Below are 11193 nucleotides of genomic sequence, written 5' to 3'. Positions count from 1 at the left end.
ACTCTTTATATCCTTGGTTAGGCCTCATTTAGACTATGCTGCTCAGTTCTGGTCACCGTATTGCAGAATGGATATAAATGCTCTGGAAAACGTACAGAGGAGGATGACAAAGATGATCCCATGTATCAGAAATCTTCCCTGTGAGGATAGACTGAGGGCCCTGATTCTGCACTCTCTCGAAAGGCGTAGAATTAGGGGGGATATGATCGAGGTGTATAAATGGAAAACAGGAATAAATAAAGGGGATGTAAATAGCGTGCTGAAAATTTCCAGCCAAGACAGGACTCGCAGCAATGGTTTCAAGTTGGAAAAATTCAGATTCAGGAAGGATATAGGAAAGCACTGGTTTGGTAATAGAGTTGTGGATGAGTGGAACAAAATCCCGAGTACAGTTATTGAGGCTAAAACGTTGTGTAGTTTTAAAAATAGGTTAGATAAATACGTGAGTGATTGTGGGTGGGTGTGAGTTGGACCTGACTAGCTTGTGCTGCTGGGTCTGGTGCCGTGCTCCTTCCTTGAGTGGAGGTGACCAGACTGGGGGGGGTGGAATTAGGCTAATCCGGTGGGGGTGGGTCATTGGGCTAATCCGGGGGGGGGACATGGACCTGCTCTGCATGGGTCAGTAGGCCTGTTGCAGTGTTCCTTCTTTCTTATGTTCTTATGTTTATTTTGTCCTTCAGTACAGACTTTCCTTATGACTTTTTAGCTGACACTGATTTTATACATCAAATGTGATTTCCTTCCCCTTTTCCCTCTCTTTCTGATAGTGTCCTTTACGCAACACCTTCATCTCTTCTGTACCAACTCTTTCATGCCTTTTTCTCTTACTTGCATGGCAGATGCATCATTATTGTAATTTTGTTTCTTGTGTTTCAGGTGAAGGTATAAAGCTGGGTGATTTTATAACTACAGCAAGTGTTGATGATGGGGATGCAAGCCAGTTGCAAGCTGGTCAATCTCAAGGACAGCAGGGAGACCACAGACCCACTAGTGGCCGCTCCTCTCGAGGAAGTTACAGGGACCGAGCACATTATGTGAATCCAGATCTTAATGGTAAAGTACATTCATTATGCATGTCCTGAAATTCTGAGGGTGACTGTTTCATAGAAAATGTTAATCTTGAACACAAATAACCCTCACATAGGAGAAAGAAATTTATGATGATGTTTTGTCTGACTTAGACCATTAACTAGTTGGACTGAAGCATCGTTACTAGTTTCTTTCTCCTATGTGTACAGGAGGGCCTCACTTATACAGGGGGTTAGGTTCCAGGCTACTGCCATAGAGCGAACCACTCTTTTTATCACTTTTAGATGTATATAAATGTCTGATAACATGTTTACACTATCATATATTTAGTTAGCAATAAAACTTGGCATAAAAACAAAAAAAAAGTAAAATGAATATACAGTACACTTATTACTTACCTTAAAATATTTGTAGTCTTAATGGTGAGGTGAGTAGTATTTATTGTAGGAATTTTGGTGTGGTAGCCTGCCCAGCTAACATACCTCACACAGAGGCATCGTTAGGGGGGGGGGCAGGGGGGGCTGCCCCAGGTGACACCATTTAGGGGGTGACACCAAAGAGCCTCTAAAGAAGGTGACACTAAGAACATAAGAAAGGAGGAACACTGCAGCAGGCCTGTTGGCCCATACTAGGCAGTGATGCAGCAATACAAGAGAAAAATCCTCTATTTCTATATAGCCTATTATATGATTACAGAGTACATATAGGCCTATATAGGGAAAATCAATGACGCTATGTGATAAACTACGATAAATCGATAATTTTATTTATGATGTTTTGGAAAAACCCTTAATTGCCCTGGCATCACTATGATCAGTCATCATTGGTGTAACATCCTGTGTCTGCTGCACCGCCCACAAGTGAGTTTGTTCCAGGTGGTGTATATGTGGCTGGGTTAAACAGACAAAGGGTCAGGTAATTATCATATTTTGAGCTTTACTTTTGCTTATTGGTGATATTAGTCATGTTCATGAACCAAGATATATGAACGGGTGAGAACTGACATTCATGAAATGTTGAAATAACCGTGGTACGTAAGAACATAATGGAGGAACACTGCAGAAGGCCTAGTGGCACATACAAGGCAGGTCCTTATCAAAACTACCCCTACCCAAAGCTTTTCCACCACATGTATAAGAACATAAGAACAACTACATATACTACTACCTCTACTTGTGCTACACCTCACTCAAAGCCTATATACGAATACCCTCTGTGTCCATGTATTGTTTATACCAGTTTGACAAAGTTCCTGGAAAGTGAAACATTGCCCCTCTCTACTTTGTATTGGACTGAAGAAGCCATTGTGTGGCAAAACGTTTCCTTAATAAAGATTCCCATATGTTGCATATGTGTCTCAGTCTTCAACTTGTCAGTTTTCAAACCATTTATCACAGTAGTGAATGTATATGCCACTGTACATAGGCTTGTGCTACACGGAAAACCCAAAACCTGTATCTGAGAGGTGGATATTAACATCAAGGAAAGGAAGCAAGGAATTAGATTCCCACTGAAGATTGAGACACATATACAACATAAGAACAAAAGAAAGGAGGAACACTGTAGCAGGCCTGTTGGCCCACTTTGTATTGTACTGATGAAGTCACTGTGTGGCTACATCAGTCCAATACAAAGTAGAAATGGGTATGGAGAGGAGGAGTTCAAGATAATCAGTCCCTCAGCCTGGATTACCTCAAACTCCTCCTCTCCGTACCCATTTCTACTTTGTATTGGACTGATGAAGCCACTGTGTGGCGAAACGTTTTCTTAATAAAGATTCCCATATGTTGCATAAGTGTCTCAATCTTTAACATGTTGGTTTTCAAAACCATTTATCATATTAGATTCCCACTCAGCTTTAAACTTTATGCAAGGGGCAAGATCATTAAGGGGATCAAGAAATGGTTGAAAGAGACTAGAGTCATGAGGAAAAAGAGCAAAGATGTCATCTACATCCACAACTTTCCTTGTATGAGTGAATATCAAAATAGTATACAATGCCAACAGGTTGGTAGGTGAGACACGTAGGCAACAGTTAGGCAACTTTATTCCAAAGCGTTTCGCCTACTCAGTAGGCTTCTTCAGTCGAGTACAGAAAGTAGGCAAGAGCAGTAGAGATGTGAAGACGATGTAATCAGTCCATTACCCTTGAAGTCGTAGATTTGAGGTTGTCAGTCCCTCAGCCTGGAGATGTTCTGTTCCACAGTCTGGAACTATCTGATAGTTCCAGACTATCAGATGAATCTTATTCAAAAACATCCATACTTATTACTGCACCTACTACATACATTGAACACTTAACTCGGATATAAACCCTCCCCTCAAATGTCTCCTTACCAACCTCAACAGAACAAATGACCATAACACAAGGCACAGATCACTCTTTGATGTTCCTCATGTCCATCTCACGCTATGCAAAAACTCAATGCGCATAAAAGGCCCTAAAATCTGGAATTCATTACCTGTGAATATAAAAGAAACACTGTTTATAAATTCAAGTCTCTTCTCAAAAATCACTTACTCACCCACAACTAAATAAATACTGAATAATTGTATCTCATAAATTGTATCTCATAAATGTTTCTCATTATTGTATCTCGTAAATGTCTAACCTGTGACCCAGTCAAACTTTATTTTTTAATTACATTACCTAACAGAATACTCCATTCTACTGAATGCACAGCAACACAGTAAATGATCATATGACCTGTCTTTATAATATTCATTTGTGCTAAACTGTTATCTGTTTACAATAATGTTTTTACCACTGAATATATCATTGCTTAGTTAATCTTAAGTTAATTTTAAGCCTGCCCATAATGCTCTGCATACAAGGAGCTTTGGCATGTTGCACTGTAATAACTGTATTCCTTTGTACTTCTCTGTATCATGTTCAAATTAATAAATAAATAAAAGACTCATACAGGATTCCCCTCAAGGGAGGTTACTTGATGCTGGTGAGGGGCTCTTGATTTAGGGAATTGGATCTGTGCTCCAGTTCCCTGAATTGAGCCTGAATACCTTCCATTACCCCCCCCCCCACAAGTGTTGTGTAATTCCAACAAATTTAGTGCTCTACTGTCATTATAACAATACTCCCCAGATAGGGAGCCAAGGCCGGGTCACCACTGCTTGGAAAAGACCCGGGCCGGGAGAATACCGGCGAATAAAAAAAAAAAAAAATTATAACAATATACGGTGCTCATGTTCATGTTCACGAGACTTAGTACTAAACCTAAGCAATCCTGTTTTGACATTTTTAAGTTTTATTTGGTATAAGAGGATGGTAGTATCTGAGGCACTGTATGACCCTTGTGGGTTTAGTACTTATGATTATAATGATGATGAGGACTTTCAAGAGGGGTATCTTGATGCTGGTAAAGCCCCTCAAGTACTTCAAGGCACTAGACCTATTCTCCATTTCCTTGGATCAAACCTGGTTGTCTCCCATTCCCAGGTGTTAAATGACCCCAATGGGAATGATGGATGAGGGTGCACGATCTGACCAGTTCTATTACCCTTAATTCTATTTATGTCCCTCCATTCATGGCTAAGTGGGGTGTGAGCACTGAGACCATTGACATTGTTCCCAGTCTGTTTGCCGAAGCTTTGTCATACGCTCCCTGGCAGCAGTAAGGGCACTTTGAAAGAGCCTCAGCATTTCAGGGGTACGATGTTTTCTATAGGCTAGGCCTAGTCTGTGAGCAGTCCGTTTTAATGTTCAAAGTTAAGGATAATTGTAATAAGTACGATTTTTATAGGAGGTATGATTATTATGGAAGTTAGTTGGGTTTAGAGTAGCAGGAGGTTTCAGTGGAGGTTCTAAGTGGTTCTCTGTACAGCCCTTGTGGCTTACCGCTTCTTTTTGATTATAATAATAATAATAATAATCTAAGTGGTTCTGAATACTGCCTTAGATAGACCAGCCATCTTAAATTTTTCATTAAGTTTTTTAAGCATTCGATCATCATCTTGCAACTGGTGTTGAGGTGTTGACCTGAAGGTTGTCTTATGGAGGATTTTATTCCTTCACTTTACTCTGATCCTACATGCAAGGAATGATGACCAAGTCATCATGATTCTCACTTTCCTAGCTATGACTCTCATTCTCGTACTTAGTTATTTATATTAACTCAAATTAAGTTTAATCAACAACAGAAAGGTTCAGGCGGGGCTTGAACCGCCGTCCTGAAATTTACAGTCCGATGCTCTACCAACTGAGCCAACCAAGGAAATTAATGGAAAGTATTCAAAGTTATTGTATTACATTACACAACACCACTATGCTACACAATATAGCACTACACGACACAACACAACAAATTACTGTTTCCAGTGTTTTGTCGGCTACTATGTTACCTGCTGTGTTTTAGTCCCTAGTGTGTTACTGCTGTGTTATTGTTTTGATTTGTTGACTGCTGTGTTGTGGTGATTCCTGTTGTGTTGTGATTCCTGCTGTGTTGTGGTGATTCCTGCTATGTTGTGATTCCTGCTGTGTTTTGGTGATTCCTGTGGTGTTGTGATTCCTGCTGTGTTGTGGTGATTCCTGCTATGTTGTGATTCCTGCTGTGTTGTGATTCCTGCTATGTTGTGATTCCTGCTGTGTTTTGGTGATTCCTGCGGTTTTGTGATTCCTGCTGTGTTGTGGTGATTCCTGCTATGTTGTGATTGCTGCTGTGTTGTGGTGATTCCTGCTATGTTGTGGGGAATTCCTGCTGTGTTTTGGTGATTCCTGCTATTCCTGTTGTGTTGTGATTCCTGCTGTGTTGTGGTGATTCCTGCGGTGTTGTGATTCCTGCTGTGTTGTGGTGATTCCTGTTGTGTTGTGATTCCTGCTGTGTTGTGGTGATTCCTGTTGTGTTGTGATTCCTGCTGTGTTGTGGTGATTCCTGCTGTGTTTTGGTGATTCCTGCAGTTTTGTGATTCCTGCTGTGTTGTGGTGATTCCTGCTATGTTGTGATTGCTGCTGTGTTGTGGTGATTCCTGCTATGTTGTGATTCCTGCTGTGTTGTGGTGATTCCTGCGGTGTTGTGATTCCAGATGTGGTGATTCCTGCTGTAATGTGGTGATTCCTGCAGTGTTGTGATTCCTGCTGTGTTGTGGTGATTTCTGCTGTGTTGTGATTCCTGCTGTGTTGTGGTGATTCCTGCTGTAATGTGGTGATTCCTGTTGTGTTGTGATTCCTGCTGTGTTGTGGTGATTCCTGCTATGTTGTGATTCCTGCTGTGTTGTGGTGATTCCTGCGGTGTTGTGATTCCTGCTGTGTTGTGGTGATTCCTGCTATGTTGTGATTCCTGCTGTGTTTTGGTGATTCCTGCGGTTTTGTGATTCCTGCTGTGTTGTGGTGATTCCTGCGGTGTTGTGATTCCTGCTGTGTTGTGGTGATTCCTGCTATGTTGTGATTCCTGCTGTGTTTTGGTGATTCCTGCGGTTTTGTGATTCCTGCTGTGTTGTGAGTCCTGCTGTGTTGTGGTGATTCCTGCTATGTTGTGATTCCTGCTGTGTTGTGGTGATTCCTGCAGTGTTGTGATTCCTGCTGTGTTGTGGTGATTCCTGCTGTTACTTGTTGCATTATTATGTTGTCTGCTGAGTTGTATTTTCTCTGTTTTTTTTTGTGCTATCTGTTATGTTATTGTGTTGCCTGTTTTGCTCTTGTGTTGTCTGCTGTATTATTGTGTTGCCTCATATGTTGTCTGCTGTGTTGTGGTTTGTTTCATTGTCACTTGCAGTGTTGCAACATTACCTTGTAGTGTTTCGTGTTGTGTTACTGTTCTCCCATCAGTGTTGCCTTCTGTGTTTCTATCATACCTTCAGTGTTATTCGTTGTGTTACTCTCAGTGTTACCTGCTGTGTTGCCTTGTTACTTGCTGTGTTGCTTTGTTACTTGCAGTGTTACCTTGTTACCTGATGTGTTACCTTGTTACCTGCTGTGTTGCTTTGTTACTTGCTGTGTTGCCTTGTTACCTGCTGTGTTGCTTTGTTACTTGCTGTGTTACCTGCTGTGTTGCCTTGTTACCTGCAGTGTTTCAGCATTTGTTGATGTTTCTCTACTGAGTACCTGAGTCTACTGAGTGACTCCCCTCAAGGAAGGTTCCTTGATGCTGGTGAGGGGCTCTTGATTTAGGAAATTGGATCTGTGCTCCAGTTCCCCGAATTAAGCCTGAATGCCTTCCACATCCCCCCAGGCGCTGTATAATCCTACGGGTTTAGCGCTTCTCCTTGATTATAATAATAAAATACTGAGTGACTAATGAGTACTTTCTACAGAGTACCTACAATCTACTGAGTACCTACTGTCTGAGTATCTCTTGAGTATCTGAATACCTACTGCGTATCTACTGGGCACCTACTAAGTACCTACTGAGCACCTATGAGTATATACAGTTTACATAGTTGAAGAGCCAGTTATGTTTCTCGGCCATCAATCATGTTTTTATTTTTTCTTAAAAGTTATTGTATTAGTAAATGTTACGGTTCGAATCTTAGTCGTTTAGCCAGGTTTAGTGCGGTTTGAATCACCGTAACAAAATCACTTCCAAGAACACAGGAACTTCCAATATTGGAAATATAAGGCACAAATGAGGATTACTCAGCATTTTGCAGGTTTTTTTATTAAAATATTTTCCTTGGATATTCGTAAATATCTATTAAATATTAATTAATGAGATTATTTCAATAAATTATTTCAATAAATTAAAAGTTCTACATTGTAGGTATACAATAATACAGGTTTCAACAGTAAATTAGCACTTTCAATGTCTATACGGACACTACACTCGAAAATATTCAGAGGAGTAGGACTATTTCCTCAATAATAACATGGCTTTAATGAGTATGTCCATCAAAAAGGAACTCCTTCACTGAGTAAGGTCAATATCACTTGTGACTTCTACACATGACACTCTTTGACACCTCGTATACTGAAGATATCTGGATATGACTTCTGCCGACTCCACCAGAGAATTTTCAACTCGAGCCAGTTCAGGAGTTTCTCAACTAGATTCTCCAAGATACCAGGAGAGAACCGTACTAGAAGGTCTGCCAAGACGTTGTTCACCCAGTCAGCAGAGAGAGTGAACTGCCACAGACAGTCAATCCCTTCTTGACATCAACTCGTCAATAGGGGGAGAGGGTAGAGCGGTGCAAACTACCCACCAATGGACATACCTTGTTATGTACACATTACTCAAGATATATATATATATACACATCATACCCGGGTATATTCCTAAACCAGATAATATTATAAACTAGTGGAATCTTTAATTTAGCTAATATTAAAGAAACCCAGAGTATAATATTAAGTGGGTAATACATATAAATTAATCACAAAGGGCACAAAGGGCGTAACACTCCTCCCGTACGACTGACTGTCGCACCAATAGACTTCAAGTCATACCAGGCACACAATGCCTCTATTCTACACTATATATCCAGACAATTGCAAAGACAACGTCCTTCAGAGTAAAAAAAAAATATTTTCCAGGGTCACTATGAAGCAGGAGTCAGGAAACGGAATTTTAATCTTTGCTCCATCTCAGAGGTAAACACACAATAGTTGACCTCTGGCGATGTCAGAAGCTGAGGACGTCATGGGAACACAACAGGAGACATGGCCAAAGCAGTGTACATTCTCAGCTTCTGCCAGACTGACATCCTGGATCTCAACTCCATAAGGACTCTTATTTTTTGTTACAGCAATCTTCTCACTGTTGATGGCAAAAGTCAAAATATTAAACACAAAACCAATATTAATTATTTGAAAAGAAAAAAAAAAGGGAATATCTGACTTATCCTTAAGGGCGGGACAGAGCGTCAGCAATTACGTTATCCTGGCCACGTATGTGGTTAATACTGACTGAAAAGGGTTGAATTCGAAGAGTAGATTAGTCCATTTCAGACCCCCAAACATACACGTGCAAACGCACTTACATAAATACACTTACATAATTGGTCACATTCGCCCATCTCTGAATCCGGGCATTCGTCGACTTCATAGTATTAATAAAGGTCAAAGGGTTATGGTCTGAATTGACTGATTTTGTGGGGAGTAGTGCCCAGGTAAACTTCAAAGTGCTCTAAAGACAACACTAAAGCTAATGCTTCTTTCTCTACCGTTGCATAATTTAACTGGTGGGACTTTAATTTGGCAGAAAAATAGCAAATAGGATGAAGAATATTAGAGGAGGATGAGGGTTGTAGCAAGACTGCTCCCACAGCATAGCTACTGGCATCTACATGCAAAGAAAAAGGGACATCAAAATTTGGACTTTGTAATACTGGGGACGATTCAAGTAATCGTTTCAATTTGCTAAAAGCCATGTCACATTCTGAGGTCCAGCAGAATTTAACTTTAGAACTGGTTAATTCAAACAGGGGAGCTGCCACCTGGGAGAAGTTGGGGCAGAACCGGCGGTAGTAGCCGGCCATCCCTAGAAATCTTTGTACTCCTTTTCTGTCCCGAGGTATAGGGAAATCTGAAATGGCTTTGATCTTAGCATTAAGAGGTGCTACGGTTCCTTGTCCGATACTGAAGCCTAGATATTTTATTCGGGCTTGCCCAAACTCACACTTGGCTAAATTAACCGTAAAATTGTATTCTTCCAGTTTTCTTAGAAGTGCTTCTAGCCGAGACACATGCTGTCCCCACTCTTCACTTATCACCACTAAATCGTCCAAATAAGCTTCCACACCTTCCAGCTCATAAGTTAGACTATTCATCAGCCTCTGAAACGTAGACGCCGCGTTACAGAGGCCGAAGGGCATAACTAAATAGTTAAATAGACCACCAGGAACAGTAAAAGACGATATCTCTTGGGCTCGTGTTGACAGTGGTACTTGGTAATAACCTCGTAACAGGTCTAGTCTACTCACATATTTAGCCCCGGAGACTTTATCTATTAAATCGTCTACCCTAGGTAGAGGATACCCATCTGGTAAGGTCACGGAGTTTACCTTCCGGTAATCTGTACACATACGGTAAGATCCATCGGCTTTAGCCACGAGGACACAGGGCGAAGCCCACGGACTTTTGCTGCATTCGATCAAACCGTGAGTTAACAGAAAATCTATTTCCTCTCTAAGTGCCTTATTTTTCACTGGGCTCGTTCGATACGGGGCTTGCTTGATTGGCAGGGCACCTTGTACATCCACATCATGTGTCCCCAGAGTGCAACGTTTGGGGACGTCTCCGAATAAACTCGGATAAGCCATTAGCAACTCTTTAATCTTTCTAGCTTGGTCATCTCCTAAGTTACATAAAAACTGGTCCATAGCGCTCAACACTTCTGAATTTTTTAGACGTACTTCTACCCCTCTAGAACAATCTGTAAGGCATATATCCTCTTCTTGTGGTAGAATGGAAGTAGTGGGCGATGTTCCCCCATAATACCTTTTCAACTGATTTACATGGTAGACATGGTTGGACTTCTTTTTACCTGGAGTACGAACTAAGTAATTTACCTCACTCAGTTTCCTCACTATCTCCATGGGTCCTTCATACCTGGGCTGCAGCGTATGTCCAGGAACTAATTTTAGAGCTAAAACTTTATCCCCTACTTGAAAAGAGCGTAGAGCAGCCTTCTTATCGAAACGCTGCTTCATTTTAGTCTGGGCTTTTGCTATGTTTTCTAAAGCCAGGCTCCTCGTGAAGGACAAGTGCTCTTGCATTAAAGATGGCGATAAATACAAAGGTGGATCGGCCCTTCCGGACCATACTTCCTTTAACACGGCCAATGGTCCTCGTACAGCATGTCCATATATTAGCTCAAAGGGGCTGTACCCTAAACTTTCTTGCTCACTCTCCCTGATTGCGAGGAGGAGAAAAGGGATTCCCTCATCCCAATCCTTAGAGAACTGCTCACAATAAGCACGCATCATGAACTTTAAAGTTTGGTGAAATCTCTCTAAGGCCCCCTGGGTTTGAGGTCTATAAGCTGTAGAGAGTAAGGGTCTAATACCGAGTCTAGATAATACTTCTCGGAACACTTTGGAAGTAAAATTAGAGCCTTGGTCTGATTGAATTTCCCGAGGCAACCCTACCTGGGAAAAGAATCGAATTAGAGCCCTTACTATAGCTCGAGCATTTATTTTTCTTAATGGAACAGCTTCAGGATACCTGGTGGCAGCATCCATTATAGTCAACAGGTATTGATTACCCAACCT

At 41.2% G+C, this 11193-nt stretch overlaps 1 protein-coding gene across 2 annotated transcripts in view; it reads left to right on the top strand.

Annotated features, from left to right (window-relative positions):
* The first annotated feature begins 691 nt into the window (after positions 1 to 691).
* Positions 692 to 11193, top strand: part of LOC128684264 (uncharacterized) — a 69466-nt gene continuing 58964 nt past the window's right edge. The window contains exon 1 of one of the 2 annotated variants that reach the window (XM_070080858.1): positions 692 to 1053. In XM_070080858.1, the coding sequence (XP_069936959.1) occupies positions 840 to 1053 (214 nt within the window). In that variant the 5' untranslated portion in view covers positions 692 to 839. The remainder of the gene's footprint in view (positions 1054 to 11193) is intronic. The other variant, XM_070080857.1, reaches the window with a different exon arrangement.

This window comes from Cherax quadricarinatus, unplaced genomic scaffold (genome assembly GCF_038502225.1).
Source record: "Cherax quadricarinatus isolate ZL_2023a unplaced genomic scaffold, ASM3850222v1 Contig1116, whole genome shotgun sequence".
NCBI lineage: Eukaryota > Metazoa > Arthropoda > Malacostraca > Decapoda > Parastacidae > Cherax > Cherax quadricarinatus.
This window is presented reverse-complemented; position numbering and strand designations above follow the sequence as displayed.